Source organism: Paroedura picta, chromosome 7 (assembly GCF_049243985.1).
Source record: "Paroedura picta isolate Pp20150507F chromosome 7, Ppicta_v3.0, whole genome shotgun sequence".
NCBI lineage: Eukaryota > Metazoa > Chordata > Lepidosauria > Squamata > Gekkonidae > Paroedura > Paroedura picta.
Genome location: NC_135375.1, coordinates 25,330,870 through 25,354,724, shown reverse-complemented (window position 1 = coordinate 25,354,724; position 23,855 = coordinate 25,330,870). Strand labels below are relative to the sequence as shown.

At 42.7% G+C, this 23,855-nt stretch overlaps 1 protein-coding gene across 1 annotated transcript in view; it reads right to left on the bottom strand.

Annotated features, from left to right (window-relative positions):
- The window catches only part of ITGA1 (integrin subunit alpha 1), a 74,684-nt gene that overhangs the window by 23,550 nt on the left and 27,279 nt on the right, over positions 1–23,855 (bottom strand). The window contains exons 5-15 of the mRNA XM_077347090.1: positions 21,752–21,866; positions 17,619–17,746; positions 16,910–17,058; positions 15,007–15,157; positions 12,141–12,306; positions 7,843–7,916; positions 6,130–6,268; positions 5,471–5,613; positions 4,861–5,004; positions 4,241–4,498; positions 2,810–2,940 (exon numbers count right to left, since the gene is read on the bottom strand). Coding sequence (XP_077203205.1) covers positions 2,810–2,940; positions 4,241–4,498; positions 4,861–5,004; positions 5,471–5,613; positions 6,130–6,268; positions 7,843–7,916; positions 12,141–12,306; positions 15,007–15,157; positions 16,910–17,058; positions 17,619–17,746; positions 21,752–21,866 — 1,598 coding nt within the window. The remainder of the gene's footprint in view (positions 1–2,809; positions 2,941–4,240; positions 4,499–4,860; positions 5,005–5,470; positions 5,614–6,129; positions 6,269–7,842; positions 7,917–12,140; positions 12,307–15,006; positions 15,158–16,909; positions 17,059–17,618; positions 17,747–21,751; positions 21,867–23,855) is intronic.

Genomic DNA, 23,855 nt, shown 5'->3' with positions numbered 1-23,855 from the left:
ATATAAAAAGACAATTTTACTAGCTAAACAGGATAGGGGAAACTGGAAGACAAAACAAGTAACACATAGCTTCCTAAGCTCCACACAGGAGCTCTACACCTTAGCTGTTTCAGGGTGAAGATTTAAGATGCATCTGACTATCTGCCTAAAGCAGATACCTTCTCAAACAAAGGGAGGAAGCAGAAAGCTTCTCTTCCTGCTAATTGTGTGGGCATGACAAACACCAGTCAGGTAATGGCCCCACACAAAACAAATCTGCATATCTAAGCAGACCACTTGACCCACTCTGCCTGTCCCCACTAGCAACTACTGTAAACAAACAGTTTAACTCTTTGATTGACCGTCTGTGGCTGGCTCTTGCTAAGAGACAAAGTCTAACACAAATCCCCTCCCAAAGCCCCATCCTCTGCAATCTCATCCCCAAAGCTCCAGGGATTTCACAAGTCAGAGTTGGCAACCCTTAAGGAGATGAAACTGAAAGGAGATGAAGACTCTGAATTAATGTCTGAATGTGGGTGGACAAACCTAATCTTAAACTTGAAAGTACAAAAGACTTTGTTATACAGGGATAGGGGTATTGCCTGTGGTAGATGGGGTTACACTCTTCCTGAAGACCCCAGATTTCAATTAGACCGTTATTGCACACGGATGAGCAGTCAAGAGTAGATTTTACCATTTTAGGTTGCTACGCTGGGTGTTCACTTAACTACAGGAATTCATGACTCAGTTACATCTAAAGTAGAACACTATAATGAACTCTTTCTAAGGCCACCTTTAAAGAGTGGCCAGAAAATACAGCTGGTTTACAACATTGTGGCCAGACTGTTAACTGGGGCTACCCACAGGGATTATATTATGCAAGGAATCTTCCTTGGCTGCTGGTTTGTTACTGGGCTCAGTTTAAAATGTTGGTTTTAACCCTTAAAGCTGCAACCTACTTAATGGGGCTTACTCTCAATTATACATACATGGAGTTGCAGCTTTAAATGACTATTTACTTAGGTTAGGGCTTCCCTACATAACAATTGGGAGGGAAGGCAGCATGGTATAGCCTGATCTCATCAGATCTCGGAAACCAAGCAGGTCAGTCCTTGGAAGGGAGACCAAGGAAGACAGTGCGGAGTAAAAAAAAAAAAGAGAGAGAGAGCTATTTTTGCTCTGCTTTTCTCTACTTTGGTGTAGTGGTTAGGAGTACGGACTTCTAATCTGGCATGCTGGTTCGATTCTGCACTTCCCCATATGCTGGGTGACCTTGGGCTCGCCACGGCACTGATAAAACTGTTCTGACCGAGCAGTGATATCAGGGCTCCCTCAGCCTCACCCACCTCACAGGGTGTCTGTTGTGGGGAGAGGAAAGGGAAGGTGACTGTAAGCTGCTTTGAGCCTCCTTTGGGTAGAGAAAAGCGGCACATAAGAACCAACTCTTCTTCTTCTTCTAATACTTATAATAGTCTCAAAGTGGCTTATAATTACCTTCCCTTCCTTTACCCATGAAAGGTACCTTGTGAGGTAGGTGGGGTTGAGAGAGCCCTGATGCAGAAGGGTGGGGAATCAAACCCATTTCTCCAGATTAATCTTTGCCATCTCTATGGCAAACAATCTCTGGTTCTCATTTGCTGTCATGGCTCAGCCAGGACTCAGCAATGTTGAGGACTCCTCAGAGGTGGAAGGGACCAGCATAACTTGAGAAACAGGACGAGGTGCAAGCATGCCAAGACTTACAGCTGGGAGCTTGTACAGAGTCCCTCTCTTCTATTGACCCCAGAGTCAATCGCTAAAAATCTCCAGGCAACCCACAGCTGGCAACCCTAGCTAAGAGTCAACATGGGTACACTAAAGCAGGGGTAGTCCACCTGTGGTCCTCCAGATGTCCATGGACTACAATTCCCATGAGCCCCTGCCAGCAAACGCTGGCAGGGGCTCATGGGAAATGCAGTCCATGGACATCTGGAGGACCGCAGGTGGACTACCCCTGCACTAAAGCATTTCTAGATTAACAAAGAATCAGTGCTGAGTCAGGTACTTTTTGGACCTATCCAAGACAAACCATCCATCCCTGCATTTGAATGGGCTGAATCAGTAGTGGGCAAATCACCATTAAATGCTTCCCCATGCTTTCTCAGGCAGTGTCTGAGAAGGTGGGGAGAAGAGAGCCTGTCAGGTATCTGATCTTGACAGGTCAGCTGCTTCGTGGGCCCTTTAAACACTCCCCCCCCCCACTTTCTCAGGCAGCGTCTGAGAAGGCAGGAAGAAACTGCTGAGAGAGGCATTTAAAAATGTGGTGTGCCAGTCAGTATGATTTGCTTGTTGCAGCACCCTTTAAACCAGCTGCTTGGTGCAGTACGTATGCCTTTGCATATAACGCTAACCCTGTCCCTATGCCTTTGCAGCCAGTGCTGATACTGACAGGCATGGCTCACGCTGCAAAGGCTTTGGAGGCATTTAAAGGGTGTGCTGCGCCTGTCAGTATCAACTATTTGGTAGCACACTTTAAATGCCTCCCTATGCCTTTGCAGCTGATAATGACAGGCCAGCTGTTTGGTGGGTGCACTCTCCTACCCCTTCTCAGACAGCAGAGACACTTTCCATTGCCTGGGAAGGAGGGCAGGTGCATGCACAAATAACTCCCAAAACATTATGGATTCAGCTGAATCCAAAAAAGTGAAGGGTGCTTTGGATTTGGGCTGAATCCGAAATGGGCTGAATCAGAAATGGGGTGAATCTTTTGTGTGTGTGCATGCCTAGACTAGATTACATTACCCAATGATCCCGGACAATTAGATCCCCCTTCATATCTGAGCATACATACCAGAAGATGGCTGCCCCACCAAGGCCTCCAATGGTGACATCTGTCAGTCCATCATCATTTAAATCCATTCTGCCATGTATAGACTGGCCGAAAAATTTCATCTTTTCCCCATCTCCACCTGATGCGATGCGCTGTAGAAAGTGACATCATGACTTCAGTCAAAAGGGAGTCATGTTTCGGAGTATATATGTATGAGTGCTGACATTAACCAAATATGGGGTTAGATTAGAAGTTTGCACTCCTAACCACTACACCAAACTGGCTCTCTTAGGAGTTCTGGTGGACAATAAGTTGAATATGAGCCAATAGTGCAATATGGCAGCTAGGAAGGTTAATGTGATGTTAGGCTGCATTGCTAGGAGCATAGAATCTAGAGCAAGGGAAGTTATAATACCACTGTATTCTGCATTGGTTAGACCTCATTTAAAATGTGTCCCGTTCTGAGTGCCACAGTTCAGGAAGGAGATAGACAAGTTGAAACGTGTTCAGAGAAAGGTGACTAGGAAGAATGAGGGGTTGGAATCCATGCCTTATGAAGAATGCCTGAGAAAGTTGAGTAAGTGTAGCTTGGGGAAGAGGAGGGCAAGGGTTGATATGAAGGTTGTGTTTAATTACATAAAAGGTAGACCTGCTGAAGAGGGGGCCAACTTGTTTACTGTAGCTTTAGAGACAAGGACTAGGAGCAATTAATTCAAATTATGGGAGAGGAGGTTCCACTTAAATAGTAGAACACATGTTCTGATGGTGAGGGCTGTTTGTAGATGGCACATGCTGCCGCAGAGGGTGGGGGAGTCTCCTTAGCTGAAAGTTTTTAGGAGAAGACTAGGGCCCATTCCACACATGTAGGATAATGCATTTTCAATGTGCTTTGGCAGCTGGATTTTCCTGTGCAGACCGACTTCTAAAGTGCATTAAAAGTACATTATCTATTGTGAGAAGAATAGGCCTAGATTAGCCTGTGTCAGGAATATATAATTTTAAAGTCCCTGAACAGGTGTGTGGGGGTGCTGACTGGATGTCCTTTTGTGGACTCTTCCCACTCTGGGTGATTCTGATTTCAGGCTGTGTTTGACTCTGGTACATCTTTAATACTCTAGAACTTTTAGCCATCACCAGCTTGGCTTCTTTGTTTCTCTCCATGACATTTGGATGACAAGTCTCTCTTGGACTGGGCTTGAGAATATGACTGGTTCCCCCTGGCAGGAGGACTCTCTTACTACAACCCTACTCTTCCTGTTCTGGGCACATTCTGGCCCAGCTACCAGTAGTGTATGGCTTGTCTCTGCCAAGGCGAGTTGCCCCTGCGGGTCTGGGGCAGGCCTGGTCATGGGACAAACAGAACATTCTCAGGTTTCCAATAGTATAAAAGTCCCAATGTAATATGGAATTCTCATTTTTGTACCTGTGGAATGGCTGAACATTGTGCCCTACCTGTGCGTAATCTTTCCTTATGCTGTTTCCATTGCCATGGTAAATATACACAGCACCTCGGTGATCATCTTCTAGAGGAGCTCCTATGACTACATCATTAAATCCATCAAGGTTGAGGTCTGTGACAGGCGCAATTGAGGTCCCGAAACGAGCTCCACAAGGTTCATTCTTCTTGTGATTTGTGCAGCCTTTGTCTCTCAGCACTGAGCAGCATATTTGCTTGGCTGGCTCGAGGCTCATCTGGTATTCAAACCTTGTCTGTGAAAAACAAACAAATGGGTTTCCATGGACACTGTATTACAAACAAATACCATTGATCTCCTGATCCCCAAACATGCAAGGCAAGCAAAGCATCCTTAAGAAGTTTATTTTCACAGAAGCTAAACAATCATTTGGACACCAGCCTGGTTATCTCATTTTTATCTGCCTTTTCCCACCCAAGAAACTCAAGAGTGTGTTTATGGTTTCCCCCTCCTCATTTTCCACTCACAACAAACCTGTAAGGTGAACAGAGTGAAGGAGTGTCTTGCTCAAATCCACCCAATAAGTTCCCATAGCAGAGTGGGGATGTGAACCCAGATATCTCATCTAAGCACTACGTAACAATGGCTCTCACTTACCTCGTTCAAAGAATACACATACACCTTGCCTTGATCTTCTTTTTCAGTCCCCATGTACATAGGCGCACCCACGAGAAGAAGATCAGTAAATGTATCATTGTTGATGTCAACAGTTGTGATCACACCCCCAAAATAGGATCCAATCTGTAATGTTTACAGCAGCATCACATCACGTATTTGTAACAACGATGAATGATGGAACTCAATGCAGTGGTAGTATATTAAGGCTACATGTTTAAGCATAATAAAAAATGCCATGGAGCACAGCAAAACTCAGGGGGAAGGTTCTGTATACAAACCCTACTGTCTGAGCAATTATGACTGCTCTCGCAATGGCAAAAATGGTAAGGACTATGCATACAGTGCTCATGTAGAGGTGCCATTCAAATAACTGGAGTCAATTCGTAACACTTTATAGAAGTGGTCACTAAAATTATGGACCGTGCCCACTTGCAGAATTAAAACAGCATTGGGGGTTTCTGCAAGTCTACTTTGTCCAGGAAAATGAACCGCTTGCACATGTGGATCATGAGAAGATTGCAACATCAGATATGTGATGAATGTATGAATAACATTCCATCATTGTTTTTATGGCCACAAATGCACTTACCTGTTCTCCACTTAATCGCTGGACTACTTCAATGCCTTCATCTGTCTTTCTATAAATGATAACCTGGCCAACGTGATTGTATCGAGGTTGTCCAGCAATGTATAGAACATCTCCACGTACCAAGGCAGAATTTACTTCATACCCTATTTGAACAAATGAATAAATAAATAATACTATTCATTCACAGTTCCTCTGAAGGATGGTTACTTTTGTTGGTGGAGAAGGTGAGGGTGATTTTTGCCCACTCAGCCTTCCTGTTGCAGACATTCACTTTGCCCCTCCACTGTTCCTGAAGGGGCACACTGACTCAGCAGAGCACATTTTCAGAGGCATGAAAGACTGCCATGGGATGGGGAGTCAGAAAAGCAGACTTTCTCAAGTTATCTTATGACAGTTCAGATAGGTATATCCCCCAAATCCAAAGCATTTATTTGCTGGTGAATTTCCAATATCAACAGGTGAAGTTGTCTGATACCAATTTTCCATCCATCCTCCCCAGATGAAGAGCACTTTAAGAGCATTCAGAGAAGCAGGGCTTAAACCTGAAACTTCTGCATGCAATGCAGCTGTTCTCCCACTGAGCAATGGACCGTCCTCTGTCATAAGAACGGAATGCAGGGCAGAACAATAAGAAATCTGAACTGGAATAGTCCACTCACCTAAATAACCTGCAAGAGGTGCAATTTCGTCTGGAGCCTTATAAAATGAGTCATTTCCTGGGATGAAGGTGGTATCCTTCAGCATGATGACTGTTCCATTCCAATCATAGGCTCCAACTGCTCCAAGCATGATCCAGTCCTTACATATCAAGAGAGAATTTCGTTGCACACTATCTGGTCACTATCAATACAATCCTAAGCAAAGTCTTCTAAATCCATTGATGTCAACTGGGCTAGAAGGAAATAGCTCTGCTAAGAATGGCCGTGTAAATTATGCTTTGATCCCTGACAGTGTCTCTGAAAGCAAGTCTCATGATGTGGTCTTTAATGAAGGCAATTCAGCTTATAGTGCAGTCTTAAACAGGAGGCTCAGCCTTCTGAAAAGTCAATGGCTTCAAGAAGGGTCAGGGTTGCATTATTCTCCTGCCTCTGAAGTTCCATTGATGACACCACATGCACTCCTGGACATCTCACCTGTGCTAATGGCAATGCTGTTATAATGGCTCAGACAATTGAGTTTAGGCATGTTCTGACATTAAGCTAGGCTGAAAACTTGGTCTTGGATTCCACAGGGAGTTCATGGGCATGGAAGATGGGTGATTTTCCCCTACTGTAAACCTCAGGATCCTCTCTGCTTTTCCTGGGATCCTCTTTCCTGCAGGAGAAGCATTTCTGGAGTATTTGGGGGTTTTAGAAGGAAGGAGGAAAACCTTCCTTCATGGATGAAAAAAGCAGCCGGGGAGGGGGACAGAGAAAAGTTCCCCCATGAACCTGCACATAGAGAACCTCCCAGATCTCAGTTGCCTGCCACCATGACTGAAATGTGCAGCTGTTTAATGAATTGCTAAAGACTTTCACAGCTGGTGTCAACTGGCTGTGGTGGATGTTCCAGGCTGTGTGCTTATGGCCTGGTAGCTTAAGTCCCTGATGTCTCACTCGTCACTGTGGCTGGCCTTTTCAGAGATAGGACACGGCAAGATTCCTATCCATCTTTCCACGTCCTGCTTCTGAAGAGGCCAGCCCCAATTACTGGCGAAACATCAGGCACAAACTACCAGACCACAGCCACAGAGCCAGGAAAATACGCACAACCACCTGTAGCTATTTTCTTCATTCATATTTCAACTTTCTCATTAGAGTACACCTGAAATAGCTTATATTCTTCTTCTCTCCTCCATGTTAGCATCACAATAAGCGTGTGAAGCGGGTTACGCTGAGAATGTGTGACTTGCCCCATGGCAGAGTCGGACGTGGATCTCCCAGCGCTATAACCAGAGCACACATCTGCCATAAATTAGACCTGCAGACATTGCATCTCGTCAAGTGATTTTAGCATTTGTTTGATGTTGTTGTATAGACGGGGATTTGACTGGCAGGAGATCAAGAGTGACTATTAACAGAGAGATTCTTTTTTCTAAAACATATCACCTCTCTAAAATCAGAGTCCAGTATCACCTTTAAGACCAACAAAGATTTATTCAGGGCATGAGCTTTCGAGTGCAAACACTCTTTGTCAGACTAGTGCCTGCACTCGAAAGCTCACACCCTGAATAAATCTTTGTTGGTCTTAAAGGTGCTACTGGGTTATATTGTGCTACTTCAGACCAACACGGCTACCCTTTTGAATATATCACCTCTCTGTTCAAGAACATGCCGTAAACAATAAACACAACCTTCCTTTAAAAAAAAAAAGTTAGACGGTGATCAGTTTACCTGGGAGTAATGGGCACTGAACCCAGCTTGAGACATTTCCATTTTAAAAGAGACTGCCTGCTTATCTTGTGTTGCTGTAAAAAACAAAACGGTGATGTTTTTGTATGGATCTAAATGGTGAAAAGGCATCAATAATTTGAACTCGGACATAAATGTGACTTATAGTGGTTGCCTATAGTGGTATCATTCCCATTAACCCACTTACTAGAGTAGACTTACAAGGAGGTAACTCTTCTGCTTAGATTTGTACCCGAAATGTCCTGGCTGGGGGCAGTGGGTGCAATAGCTAGAACAGATATCTTCTATTGACAAAAATGTTGAAAACTGACCAGCTCCATCAAGTAGCAAATACACAGGAAACCATTGATCCCAATTTGTTTGGCCACATTCCATTTGTTCCATACAGACAATGGATCCATTATTCCTCTGCATTCATTCAAAATGGCAAGCTGCTAGCTTAATTGCAGAGCACATCCAACTTTATAAGGACGAGAGGTACCAATGGACACAACTCCCCTGAAGCTCTTTTTGTTTTCCTGGAAAGACATGGGATGTTTCACCTGATCTAACATCTTCTTGAAAATTTTCATTAGGGGAAACTCGATGGCAACCTAAGGATATATGGGACTCTTTGGCAGATACCAGCAAAACCTCATTTTCTTTTCTTGGATGTTTTACCCTTCCACATCAGCTTTGAAATTTTGCTTTAGAGAAAATTCAGTAGACAACCTATGAAAAAGAGTTCAGTTTTCTAACTAAAAATTCTTAGTGGAAATAAGTGGAAATATACATGATTCCGTGGTATAAACCTTTGAGAGTTGAAGCTCCTTCCTTCTTATATCTGATGAAGCAGTCTTCGCTTCTTGAAAGCTTATGCCCTGGAAATCTTGTCAGTCTTTAAGGAGATACTAGAATCCCACCTTGCTCTTCTATGTTATCTGGCTCTGCAGACCAACATGGCTACCCACATCCGAACCCTCTATGCCTTGGTTCCTCCCATACTACAGGACCTCTCTTAAATGGAGACCCAAAGCAGCTTACAGTGTTCTGTCCTCCTTCGTTTAGGTTAGAATGAGAGTGTTTGGTCATCAGTCCAAGATCACTCAATGAGCTTCCACAACAGAGCAGGGATTTGAACTTGGGTCTGATAATGCTAACCACTAGACCATGCATTTACTTCTTTAACAACACAAAATGCATAATTTGTAACTTAGAATTGAAAATGGTATGATTTGACATATTTGTGAGTTTTATATATTGAAGAGGTATTGAAATTAGGGATTTTTTTTCCTGTTCACAATGCTGTTTTCTTATCATGAATCTGTCTGCAATAAAACATGAAGTTCACCTTGAGCTCATGGGCTGCTTGGAAGATGATTGCTTTAACTCCTTACCTGGCCTGGATAAGCTAGTTCTGATTACTGAAACCGATTTGACATTTTTGCAAATATAATTGTAAATTGCCACCTCTGTCCCCTGCTGAGCATGGATTTAGTTTGTTTGCTTTTGTCATCAAGGCACAGTTGACATATGGTGATGCTATGGGATTTTCAAGGCAAGAGAAATTTAGAGGTAGTTTGCCATTGGTTGCCTCTGCTTTGTGACCCAGATTTCCTTAGTAATATCCCATCCAAATACTAGCTAGGGCTTACCCTGCTTAGCTTCTAAAATCTGACAAGACTGAGCTATCCTGGACTAGCCAGGTGAGGGGCACAGAAGATGTATAAGTAGCTAATTGTGTTTCAAGACTCTACGGTACCTATACATAAATGGAAAGGGAGTGGTGCATGGTTCCCTTGGCAACATGCTATTGCCCCCCCCCCCATATTTGCCTTAAAATTTCCAAAGGGATGCAAGAACACACATGTTTTTAAAAAAAACACCCCAAACCCATAGTGAGCATTTTCAAGTAATTGAGATGCCACTTGTAATTGGTGATCCAATTATGATTCAAGCTACAGAGAAATCACTTATCAGGAAAAATGATTAAACATGTTTCTACTTGAAATGCAATAAAAATGGTTAAATATAGGGCTTGGATAAAAATATTTTCCATTTGTAATTTTAGACAGCTGAGTGAAAGGAGTATTAAATTATACTAAATTACAACCTTTCAGCCAGTGCTGAAAATTCAGTATCTTGACTTGTGTTCAAAAATTAGCACATGCCCCTAAATTAAAAGAGTATAATTTCCTAAAATGGAAACGCCTTTCTTTTATGCAATCCACTACGCCTGGTGTTGCTTTTACCTCTCATACCCAAAGCAAAGACTGAAAGCAAATGAAAGCAGAATTTCAGAGCTTGCAAGACTTGAAAATAATGCCATTCTTGTGCATGACATTACCCAGAAGCCAAGTTTAATATTAATCTGAAAACATCTTCATCCTTCATGCCTGAACAATAGATGAGATCCATGTGCATATGTGGGGGCGGGGGAGGTAAATGCTGTATATACAGTCAGAGGTTTTGATGATGGCCCTCATTATGGCAGCCATCCACCGCTGAAGAGGCAAGCTACGCATCAGGCTAAAAAGAAACTCCCTCTTTTATTTGGCAGCATAACTAGCTACCATGGAAACAGCAAAAGAAAGTGGTGGTTGCTCCCCCCCAACCCCTTCTTGCTCCAATAACAAGTGCAGCCCCAATGTAAAAATGGAGGACGAACACTCTGCACGAGCCAAGAAGGACTATACATAACCCTTAATGCAGGGGTAGTCAAACTGCGGCCCTCCAGATGTCCATGGACTACAATTCCCAGGAGCCCCCTGCCAGCGAATGCTGGCAGGGGGCTCCTGGGAATTGTAGTCCATGGACATCTGGAGGGCCGCAGTTTGACTACCCCTGCCTTAATGGATACAGTCTGCAAGATGGAGAAGGGACCAGCCCTGACTTCATTTCTCACCAGTCCAATAACTCTTAAGGTGACAGCCAATGATTTGTTTGCAATTAAATGCTAGTTGATATGTTTTCAGACAACATTTCCTGCATATATGATCTCTTTTGACATTGAGACAGATTAGCTCCTATGAGGAAGCTCAGTCTTATTACCCAGGGAAGACTGAGATGTTTGCGTATTAAATACGCACAGATGTTTTCCCTTTTAGGGACTACAGTCTTGTACAAATTACTCTGATTCCTGCCTTGCATTTTTTTCCCTTAAAAAAAAAAATAGCTCATTAAATACTGCAGCAAAAACAGGATTTGCAACCTTAGGGCAGAGTGAGTGGGATCGCAAAAGAGATGCAGAATCCAGTGGGTGGATGCAACAGCTCAAGCCCATGCTAGACCACAAAGCTGGGAAATGGAAAGGCATCAAGCTCAAATGATGTCCCATGCCAAAGAACCATGCTGGATTTTCCCAACGTGACAAAAACCCGAACAGCTGCAAAGGGCCCAAATTGGATTGGGTCCATGCTTCTGGGGAAGGAATAGTTCAGCTTTTCCTGCTGCAATTCACCCCCCTACAATAGATAATTATCTTCTCCTTAAGCTATTAACTGTAGTACAGAAGAGAGGCTGGTATCACATGACTGATTACAACCAGCAGGCCATGCCTGTGTGCAGAGGCTTGGCTTTGCATTGCACGAATAGTGCCAGTCTGAAAGGTTTAAACTCCTCAATGGCTTTACTGCAATTAAAACTCTTCAACCCCCCCCCCCCAACGCATCACTACTTTTTCGTGTTTAATTGTAGCAGTTCTATTGCTGGTGGTTTGGGAGTCCCCCTCACAATTTAATTTGATTATTTGTGGATATAATTTTAATGGCTGTTTTGGATAATACATTTGGAAATACTGGCTTTAAAAAGTTTAACTATATTATGGGTTTTTCTGCATTCTTATCTTCCTCAGTCAAGTGTTCTTGTTCGGGGAGGGGGGGTTGTCTGTTAAATGGACAAACTAACTGTACAAATTCCAAGGATGGTCATTTATACTGACCTGCTATAGATATTGTGAGGTGGAATAAAAGATAAGAAAATAACTGTAGCAAATGTCCATAACATGCATATATTCCTCAGTGTTGACCAGCTGCCTCACTTCTAGCATTGCTGAATCTCTCCCTATCGCTCCCTGAAATGGTATTTCTGCCTCACTGGATTACTGGGCTAACCTAATGAGGTAACTATTTTTCTTCATATTCTTGAGAACTGAACTTTAGAGTCAAAAGAGACAATGTTTGAGGGGGGGGGGATAGATACATAATGGCAGTACTCAATGCTAGACAATCCTTTCTTTACTGCAATTATACCATAGGAAGTCATTAAACTTTAAGAGGAAAAAAAAGGGGGGGGGGAAATACCTTCCAGGGCAAATATTCTCTCTCCAAGGGCTTCGACAATATTAACCAGAGCAAATTCATCAGAGACGTTGAAGAAATGCTTTTCAGTCGGCTGACTTGCAATTGATTTTATTTCCTCAATAAATTTCTCGGTGCTTAGATTCCCTCTGTTGTAGTAGCCAAGAATCTATGGCATAAAAAAAAAAAGCCAAGAAAACATTTTAGTCAAAAAGTGTGTCCTTTGCTGCCCTTATCACAACATGAACAATTTCACATGAGTGGTCAGGAAAAAGGTCCTCTTTGATACACTGCTAGTTTTATTTTATATTCTCTCTTTTTCTCTCTCTCCATTTGTCCTTCTATCCGTCCATCGGCCTGTCCATTCCCAACCCCCCCATCTCTCTATCATATTTGACTTCTATACTGCCCTATCCAGCAAGCCAGCTGAGGGCAGAGTAGGATGTAATGATTTAATACAATAAGTTAAAATAGAGTAAAATTTGAGCTTAAAATTAAACCCAGCTGGCTGCATGTGGGGGAGTGCAGAACCAAATTGCAGAGGACAGGAAGGCCTGGAGGATCATTGTCCATGTGATCGCGATGGGTCGGACATGACTTTGCAACTAACAACAACAATATGAACGTCGCTGTAGTTCACATATACAGACTTTGTGCATTATGCTAGACTACTATGAATTCATTATCATTGAATTTCCATTTATATTTAAAGTACTTTCCTCAGTTGGTTCCAGCTTGCAATCACAAAGAAAAAGTTATAGAAATAAGATTTACACATCAATGATGCTAGAGGAAGGAAGGGAAAGTTTCCTGTTGGCAGCAAGGGATAGGATCCACGGTAATGGCTTTAAACTACATGGAGAATGATATCAATTAGATATCAAGAAAAAATTATCACAGTCAAAGTAGTTCAGCAGTGGAATGGACTAAGGAGATGGTGAGCTTCCGCTCACTGGTAGTCTTCAAGCAGAGGCTGGACAGGTACTTATCCTGGATGCTTTAGGCTGATCCTGGATTCAGTAGGGAGTTGGACTAGATGGCCTACATGACCCTTTCCAAGTCTATGCTTCTATGATTTTAACTTTGTCAGCCACTATATCTGTTCACTAATTATCTTCTGCTATGGCTCAAGGTTGACTCAGCCTTCCATCCTTCTGAGGTCGGTAAAATGAGTACCCACCTTGCTGGGGGGTAAATGGTAATGATTGGGGAAGGCACTGGCAAACCACCCCGTATTGATTCTGCCATGAAAATGCTAGAGGGTGTCACCCCAAGGGTCAGACATGACTCAGTGCTTGCACAGGGGATACCTTTACCTTTACCTTTTATTGTATAAACAACTGTCATGGGTTCTAGTTTTACTGGTGGATCTGTTGCTGTTTGCTTGGCTGAGGGTTGATTCTCCATCTATTGTTATTACAAAGAGACTATTTCATTTGTCACCATAGTCTTTATCATTATTCAATCTTTTTCTTGAAATTCTCATTGTCTTAAGAGGGTCTCAAGCTCTTGATTAACCATGTCTCATTGTATTTCAATATTAGTCTAAATAATTGAGAGGCAGGGTGGCAGAAAGAGTGGCAGACTAAAACCCTAGGTAATCTGGGTTCTAACCCCTATTTTTACCAAAGAAACTCACTAGGTGACTTTGGGCCTGGTCAACCTCACTATTGTGAGAACACAGAGGAGGGGAGAATTATGTGCTAAAGCAGCTTTGAGTTTGAACTGGGGAAAAAAGCAGGATATAAATAAATACCAATGCATTGTCACAAATGTTTAAAGTAGCCTTTCTCAACTTTTTTACCATTGAGAAACTCCTGAAACATTCTTCAGGCTTCAGAAACCCCCAGAAGTGGTGTGATCGTGCAAAATATGGTTGGGAAGCATAGCTGTGTGCATGCCCAACCTGGGCCCCTCCCCATCCCATCCAGACCCATCATTGGACATTTTGGGAGAGGAGGACAAGTCAACATGATCATATCTAATCATACCACTTGATAAATATTTTTTAAAAATTTAATATATAAAACATTAATTAACTCCCACCCATTTGGGAAACCCTTCCCATTTGGGAAACCCTTCCAGGGCCATCAAAAAGCGTGCAGGGGTTTGCAAAACCTTAGTCTGGTTTAAGGTAATTAATTTTTAAGTCAAAAATCTAAGCTGTCTTCTTTCTGGCTGTATAAGTTTAAAGTAAATGCACCATAAGTTGAATTTCATTACTATCAACATAAAGCTTTGATTAAACTCTGGCTGCTTTTACAAGTTACTCTTTAATGTATGGACTCTGAAAACGATAATCACATCACAGGGTAAATTTTTAGTAGATAATTTTGATCTAATTCAATTTGCTCACTCAATTGATAGGTCCACATTAAATTCAGAGCCGCAAGTTTATTCCAAAAAAATGGCTGTCACCTTCTGCTCCTTCTACTAATCTTCTTTAAAAATTATTTTGCCTGTTTTTCAGCTCTAACGTCTCTCTTTGTTTTATGCTTGTTTTTTGGTCTTGATTAGCTTTCAGTTGTTTATCTTCCTTAACTTTTTCAATAACATCTTCATGATGTCGGTGTATTTTTTTGTATCACTTTCAAAACCTCTATATGTCGAGAAAACATATTTTTAATTCATCTTAAATTTACCATGTCTGTTCTAAATTGATTAATCTATTTCCTCCCTTGTATTAAAATACAAGCTTATCAGGCAGGTTTTATATCATCTAATATAACATTGATTTTTTCTCAGACGTTCTTTCAAAAACATACATTTCTACCCTGGTATTGCATATTTGATGTACAGCATATTTGAAAAGCCCTGTGGTGGGAGGGATGATGAGAAATTTCTTACAGTATGGTAACGGTTCACTTACAGCAATTGAGTATCTCTGTATGCTGTCTTTTTTACAATCCTCAATCACTTCTTGTAATCGGAAGTTGTCGTGAGATTCTCCATCAGTCACAACCACCATCACTTTCCGTACCCCCTTGCGTGCACCACGAGCTTCTGTGAATGCTTCCTTCCTAAAGAGGCAAAGAAAGGGTAAGAAGAACCTCAAGAAGAAATTGCAAACCTCCTGGGAACCAAGTAATCAATGATAAGGAACAATCAGTAAAAAAATAATCATTAGCCCAGTATGTAGCCACCATCAAACCTATTCGTACGTATTAAGGATAGAAACAAACCAGCTGATGAACTCAAGTTCATCACAAATTTTGGCTAGTTTGTTGTTCACGAAGCAATGTTTGCAAACTGAAGAACTGCCATGAACTTCCATGAATTTTGATGCAGTTCGTGGTGGTTTCTGGCAGTTCATGAAGAACAGAATGCTGCTGGGGTGATGTCAGAACCCTCTTGTTTCTGCCATTATTTAGTGATGTTTATGTAGAGTATCAGCTCTGTAGGAGTTGGGAGCAGCTTGTCTCCTTTGCTTTGCTTATGGACCCTGATGTTCCTTCCTGCATTCCACCCCTTCTCATCCTTAACCGACCCATCTTCTCCTCCCTCCCCCCTTTCCTCTTGGAGCCGAATTCCCTTATCTGAGTGTTATGGCTATTTGATGTTCACCCACTTTCTCTGGATTCTCATGGGAGGGGGAAAGCAGGGTTTGGGATATAAGTGAAGACCTCAGTTTCGACTATGTTTTGATGATAGTACTTTCTTGCTCAATAAATGAAATTTTTTGCTTCATATCAAGAGTTTGCTTTTCTGGGTAATCGAAGATCCTCACGGGTTTCCAAACAGCTGAGCAGTGGGGGACTGCTGCACAGCTGTTTGGGTTAAATGGCTCAGAATCAAAAGAGAAGAGTTGCCTGTTTCTTTGAGTTGTTAGAGACAGTTATGTTAGAAATGTACCATTACCTCCTGTGGTACAATCTGACCACAAAGCGAGAATTCCTCAGCCAGCACTTCTGTAAATCCAAACATTGGGTTGGTTCCAGCTGGCTCTTTTGTTCAGTCTTCCCTAGTTCTCCTAACTTTGACCCCTGTCCTACATGGCTTTTGCCCATGCAGTTCCTACGATTACCCACATAACCTTTTTGGTGCTCAAAGAAAACCCTTTCCTTCCTTTTTTGTCAATAGAAAGGCTCACTGGAACCGACCCATTGCCTTTAACTTATTTACATATTTGTAGAAGGGGCTGTTAATATAATAACTAATTATTGGAATTGATTATCCAGCTACATTTTAATCAACTAATTTAAATAAAGTTTCATATGACCAAAACTATAATATAGGGGCCTTTTTGAGACAGGATTAATATTGATTAATCCAAGTTACACCCTCCTAAAACCACTCACTTCAATTAAGTGCTGATGAAGGCATGGATATCATCACCATATATTAGTGGATATGAAAATTAACTTGAGGATTACATCAATATGCATACTTGGGAAAATTCAATAATAATAACAATAGTAACAATAATAGTAACAATAATAGTAATAATAATAATAAGTTAGTTCTTATATGCTGCTTTTCTCTTCCCGAAGGAGTCTCAAAGCAGCTTACAGTAGTCTTCCCTTTCCTCTTCCCACAACAGACACCCTGTGAGGTAGGTGAGGCTGAGAGAGCCCTGATATCACTGTTTGGTCAGAACAGCTTTATCAGTGCTGTGTTGAGCCCAAGGTCACCCAGCTGGTTGCATGTGGGGGAGCGCAGAATCAAACCCGGCTCACCAGATTAGAAGTCCGCACTTCTAACCACTACACCAAACTGGCTCTCTGGCAACAAGGCTGGTGGCTGATACAGTAAGTCCATATTTTATGACCTACCTTGCTGTGTCAATTCCAAGAGCTGTCATAGTTTGAAGACCTTTTCTCTGAATAGTTTTATTGACTGCAACAAGCACATCTTCTGTGGTTGTGTAAGAGTTGAGGTTAAATTCATGTGTCACATTTTCTCCATACTGAACAATTCCAACCTGAAAGACATACTTTGCTGCTTAAATAACCTTCCTAGTGGATGACTTTAGATTTTTTTAAAGATTTTTTGTGAATGCATGGATCATTGGAACTTTGGAGGTAACTGAGAAATTCTTTGTTTTTTCATTTTGTGGTCTACAAGCCACATAAGTATAAAGACACCATAAGAAGCACAGTATGAAGCCCCCCAATCATATAGCACCACAGGGCCCCTGGAACTGCAGAGCCCATAACACATGCTACAAGTACTACTAGGCGAAACCACCTCTGACTCTGACCCTGGTATCTCCCAATAAAGCATTTGGTGATGTAAAAGATGTCTACCTGAGCCCCTGGAGAGCTAACTCAATATCAGGCACCTTCAAACTTGTTCTTGATACACTTTTCTGGTTTCCTTTGATAGCACCACATCTCATATGATTAAGCTAAGGTATGAAAAGTTTCCCATCTGCCCAGCATTTTTAAATATATATACCCATAATGTAAATATCATTGAGATGACATCTGACTTATTCAGAACCTACACCACAGAGGGAATAAAGTGTCTACTTCAACATACCTGAGTCTGTTGTGGACCTATATTCATATTTTTCAGCAGCTGGTACAAAAACAATCTCACTCTGTCCCAAGGATAAATACTGTTAGAGCCGTCAAGAACGATGACAAGGTCCAGCTTAGTCTGGCATTCTGCAACGTGAATTATGGGTATTTATTTATTTACAGATTTATATCCTGTCACTCCCAAACTGCTTGTGGCAGGCCACAATACATAATAAAGTTCCCAATAAAACCCCATCACTAAAACTAAAGGACTGCAGTCTGGATTTTCAGATAGTTAAGTGGATAGGGAATTAGTTAGAGAACCGCACTCAAAGAGTTGTTGTCAATGGTGTTTCATCAGACTGGAGGGAGGTGAGTACCTCAGGGCTCAGTGCTCGGTCTGGTACTTTTTAACATATTTATTAATGATCTAGATGAGGGGGTAGAGGGACTACTCATCAAGTTTGCAGATGACACCAAATTGGGAGGACTGGCAAATACTCCGGAAGATAGAGACAGAGTTCAACGAGATCTGAACACAATGGAAAAATGGGCAAATGAGAACAAGATGCAATTTAATAAAGATAAGTGTAAAATTCTGCATCTGGGTCAGAAAAATGAAAAGCATGCCTACTGGATGGGAGATATGCTTTTAGGTAACTCTGTGTGTGAACGAGACCTTGGGGTACTTGTGGATTATAAACTAAACATGAGCAGACAGTGTGATGCAGTGGTAAAAAAGGCAAATGCCATTTTGGGCTGTATCAACAGGGGCATCACATCAGTATCACAAGATGTCATAGTCCCATTGTATACGGCACTGGTCAGACCACACCTGGAGTACTGTGTGCAGTTCTGGAGGCCTCACTTCAAGAAGGATGTAGATAAAATTGAAAGGGTACAGAGGAGAGCGACAAGGATGATCTGGGGCCAAGGGACCAAGCCCTATGAAGATAGGTTGAGGGACTTGGGAATGTTCAGCCTGGAGAAAAGGAGGTTGAGAGGGGACATGATAGCCCTCTTTAAGAAAGGTTGTCACTTGGAGGAGGGCAGGATGCTGTTTCTGCTGGCTGCAGAGGAAAGGACGCACAGTAATGGGTTTAAACTATAAGTACAACGATATAGGCTAGATATCAGAAAAAAAAATTTCACAGTCAGAGTCGTTCAGCAGTGGAATAGGCTGCCTAAGGAGGTGGTGAGCGCCCCCTCACTGGAAGTCTTCAAGCAAAGGTTGGATACACACTTTTCTTGGATGCTTTAGGATGCTTTGGGCTGATCCTGCATTGAGCAGGGGGTTGGACTAGATGGCCTGTATGGCCCCTTCCAACTCTATGATTCTATGATTCTATGAAAACCCAGTACAGCCAAATCCATAGCACAACAGTGGCAATAAAAACCTCTTCCCTTAACCCTCCACCCGGCCTCAAGAAATTTATGCCATGGGGATATAATGGGTAGACCAGATGTTTAGGTCGGCTGGAGGGGGAAGGTGCGAGATCTTCCTGGTTATAAGGAAGTATTCAGTACACCATCACAATAATAATCTAAATGATTTTGAACTGACACTAAAGTTAGACTATAGTACTCTGCTTGAAAGGATAGATTCAAATGGGTAGCCGTGTTGGTCTGAAGTAGCACAATAAAATCAGAGTCTAGTAGCACCTTGAAGACCAACACAGATTTGTTCAGGTCATGAGCTTTCGAGTGCAAGACTCTGATTTTATTGTGCTTGAAAGGAAACACTTCTGTGTCTTGAAAGGAAACACTTCTATGTCTTCATGGAACTTATTCAGACAAATATGTTAAAAATCACAGCCTCATTATTTGTTCAGTCTTCTTCCACAAACCAATATCATCTCATGTTTTGGAGCTTCTGCAAGGACAACTGCGAACATTCCATGCAGGGTCTCGGCAAGCAGAAACTGGATAAAAGAAAGGCTCAATTCCTTTCCTTCCTAGAACAGTCAGCCAAACTACATATACATTTAAAAATACTACAAAAATAGAACTACTGAACAAGAAAGCATCAACCATTTCCACTATCCCACCAAAGCAAAATTCTCCACTCTTTGTGGACCGTAAGGAGATGATAGGTGTGGTATGAAAAAGTACTTCGGAACAAAAAAGTTCTAAATAATTATAGTAAGAAAGGTCCAGAGAAGACACAAACCCAGGATTAAAAACGAGTTTGCAAATCAGAGTTGCACTAGAGGCAGTCATAATATCAATGCAGCTGCAACACTGAACAATAGTCAGTTGGGGTGGAATTTGCATTCAGATGGGAGAAGGGAATATATGAGGCTGATAAAGTACATCCCAGATGGGCCTTACCCAAGCCACATGTTCCAGGGGAAAGCTGAAATATTTTTAAAGGATTTAGGACATTCTTTATTCTCTTTCCCCAAAGCAAACACAATATGAACTAAGCATTAAAAGATATGGTTATAATGGGGCTTTTAAACACTGGAGTCCCTCTCACCCATCCAGGATCTGGGTCCAGATCTTTCAGGCTCTTGCAGGACATAGCCATGTGTGGAAAGAACCAGGATTGGTCACATGGGCATGGAAAAAATATGAAACAACTGAAAACAGCCGCTCTTCCCCCCACCCGCACCCTGGGATGACTCAGACAGAATAAAGAAATATGGTCAATTTGGCTTCGTTTATACTCCTCTTCAGCCAAAATTTAGAAATATGAATAGAAAAGGAAGGAACAAATCCACATGTTCCTGAACTATGTTTTCTGAGAAAGAGAGCTTTGGGAAGTAATATAATCCTGAAGAGCAAAACTGGGAAAGGAAAAGAAAACATATATGTAGGGCTGCCAGGTCCAGATTGGGAAATAATTGGGGGTTTGGGGGGAAATAATTGGGGGTTTGGGAGGGGTGGAGTCTGAGGAAGGCGGAGTTTGGGGAAGTTCCTGTCTTTTCCTTTTTTTGTGGGTAGGTTTTGATGCTATGCACCTGTGGTGTTTCTTCATTCTCCCCATCCCCTTCTCTTGCCCTATAACTCCCTATAGCTGCCTTCCTTGAGCAGTTTGATTGAATATCCAGTTGTCACTTGAAAGAGGGCAGGGGGCGGTTCCTGTTGGCAGCACAGGATAGGACCTGCAGTAATGGGTTTAAACTACTGGAGAACAATATCGGCTAGATATCAGGGGGGAAATTCCCTCGTCAGAGTTATTCAGCAGTGGAATCACAGCTGCCTAAGGAGGTGGTGAGCTCCCACTCACTGGCAGACTTCAAGCAGTGACTGGACAGATACTTATCTTGGATGCTTTAGGCTGATCCTGCATTGAGCAGGGGGTTGAACTAGATGGCCTGTGTGGCCCCTTCCAACTCTATAACTTTGTGGGTGGCTCTACCTCTTGTGGTGGCCATCTGTTATATGCTGAGGATGCCATGTTGATATCTCAGTCTTGGGTTGGTTTAAGATGCGTTTAAATCTTATTGCTTCCAGGAACCCTTAGATATCAACTATCAAAAGACCAAAGTTGTATTTTGTCGTAAAGTTGCGCCTTCATGCCATTTATCCTCATCTATGAACTGCCATCAGATTGATCAGGAGAACAACTTCCTCTATCTTGGTCTCCTTTTTCCTTATCATTTGTTCTGGACAAATCATACTACTATTGCTATAAAGTTAGCATCAGTACACTGGTCAGTTCTCCTAAGATTCTTTCATGCCTCAAGAAGTAATTGACCCTTTGCCTTCTGGGACCCACATACTTGAGGGGGCGCCTCGCGCCCTATCCCCCCCCCCCCCCCCCGCAGAATCAGAATTCCAAAGGTGCCCATGGGCTGGAGCAAGGTTTGGGATCACCGACTCACACCATTCTAACCTCAAGGATTTCAAGGGATTTGAAAGAGCACAACTGTGTTTAGGCTTGCACTAGATCACTGCTAGAAGATTATTTTTATCACTGATATTAGGTCATGGCATAGCATCCGGCACTCTGTTTATGCGAAGATGAATTCCAGAGATAGTGAGTAGTTAGGCTGTATACTGACAATGATAACATTTACTTAACTTGGTCATGCTAGTTGCCTTGATGAACAGCTTACGCTCTTGGTATGCCTCTGTGTATACATCTGCCTTTCTCAAGGCTCAGTACTTTCAACACAAAGAAGAGGAAGCCTTCCCTTCACATACCTTTCACTGATGGGGCAATAGAATTGACAACTTCAAAAGTGGAGCTGACGTTAGAACAGATGCCGGTTGTGTAATGGTAATGTCCGCATTTGTAAGCATACAGTGGCCCACATGCCTTCAATAAGGAGAAAATGGCACCGTTTAAAAAAAAAATTAAGCATTCTGGAACTTTATAATAATTCTTTCCGATTTTTTTCTTTTACTTTGACCAACAATATCCTTGCTGAAGCATGAAAGAGTAACGTAAAACACATGGCACATCAAAGCGATGTCACATTCGGAGATGTTTATGTTGCGGTGCAGAGATCGCCTTCAATTGTTTCGGGTTCGCCTGCTCACCACCAGCATTGCTGTCAGAAGCAGACTTTGGGCAGAGATACAGATACAATCTGCCCGCCCCCCTCCTCAAAGCAGCCTGTGATGCCACATTTGAAGAATAACTTATGATCTAAAGCAGGGGTAGTCAAACTGGGGCCCTCCAGATGTCCATGGACTACAATTCCCATGAGCCCATGGGCCCATGTGCTCATGGGAATTGTAGTTCATGGACATCTGGAGGGCCCCAGTTTGACTACCCCTGACCTAAAGGGTGGTACCCATGACATAATTAGTCCAGAGCCCCAAATTACCTCAGTGTAACTTTGCTGGCAGCCTGCAAGCCACATTAGGCTCCCCAAGGACATTTCTGACTCATTCCTCTCTGCGCATCCAAATGTTCATCAAGGTTTTCCCATTGAAAGGGAAATCTTTTAAATGCTTTCAGGAGGTAAAAGAGGGGGGGGGGGGAAACTACAATTAAATCTCGCTGCCCCTTCTCCACCATAGCTAGTACTTTGGATTGTCACAATAATGGGAATAGATGGTGAGGAACCTACCTGGAGATTTTCACACATATTGGCCAGTGCCCTTTCAATGGACTTCAGCTGGGAATTCCGGTGTTTCACACAGGAAAACCCAGTTGCAAACCATTGCTGACTGTGCATTACAAGAGCCTTAAAAGGGCACTGTCTAGTATGAATGAAAGCAGCCTCAGGCTGCTCCTCAGAGGCACCCTAGACAAGGAGGAAGGCATGGTTGCCAACCTCCAGGCTGGGACTGGGGGCCATTCCGCACTCGTTCAAAATTGCACCATGGTTGCAAATTGAAATCGCTACTGTTTTGCTGTTATGCACAACATCGTTGACAATCTGCAACACTCCTGAAACCGATCCGCAAAAAGCGCTTCATTGTAGCGCTTTCAGGGAAATCCCCAAAAGTGGATTCACCGTCCGGAAAGCGCTACACTCTTGCAACCAATCTGCAACACTAGCGGGAAAGTTCTGTGCATTACCATTGTTGCAATTTCTGCAAAGTCCCTCCCCCTAGCTCTCTCCTCTGATCTTCCGGCGAAGTGATCGCCATTTTTTTTTCTCGGAGCGAGCGGAGATCAACGCACCGGCGAGCCTTCGTTTACCCAGCGAGGCTTCCCTGGCTGCAGTCCCTCCCCAGAGCTGTTTTAAGTCACCAAGCACCAAGCAACACACAGCCCTTTTTGCTGGTTTATTTTCCCTTTATTTTTCACTCTATTTTCGGCAGAAAATCGCGCCCGTGCGGGGGGGCCCTATTTTTTTTTTCACTTGGGGGGGAGAGTGGCAATGATGAAACGGCAGCTCAAACATCACCTGCTAGCTAGATGGGTCTCTCCGTTGCAACGAATCAACACAGATTCGTTGCAACATGTGTTGTTGTTTTTTTAAAACCTTCCTTAAAGGGAAAGGGGCTTTTTGGGAGCATGATAACGGCTGCCCATTGGCTGCCTGACGGCCAGGGACGGGACAAAGCTCGGCAATATTGCTTCCTGGCTAGCAATTTTTGCCAAGACCGGAAAACTGTGGGAAATGATAGAAACGCAACTGGATTCCACTACAAAGGCAGGTATGCATAACAACAAATTCCACTATTTAAAATGACATTTTTTCATTCCGCAACCAATTTGCTACATAGATCCTGGTTCTCCCAGCATTACAACTGATCTCCAGACAGCAGAGATGGGTCTCCCTGGAGAAAAGGGCAGCTTCCGAGGTGGTCTGTATGGCATTATATTCTGATGAGGTCCCTCACCTCT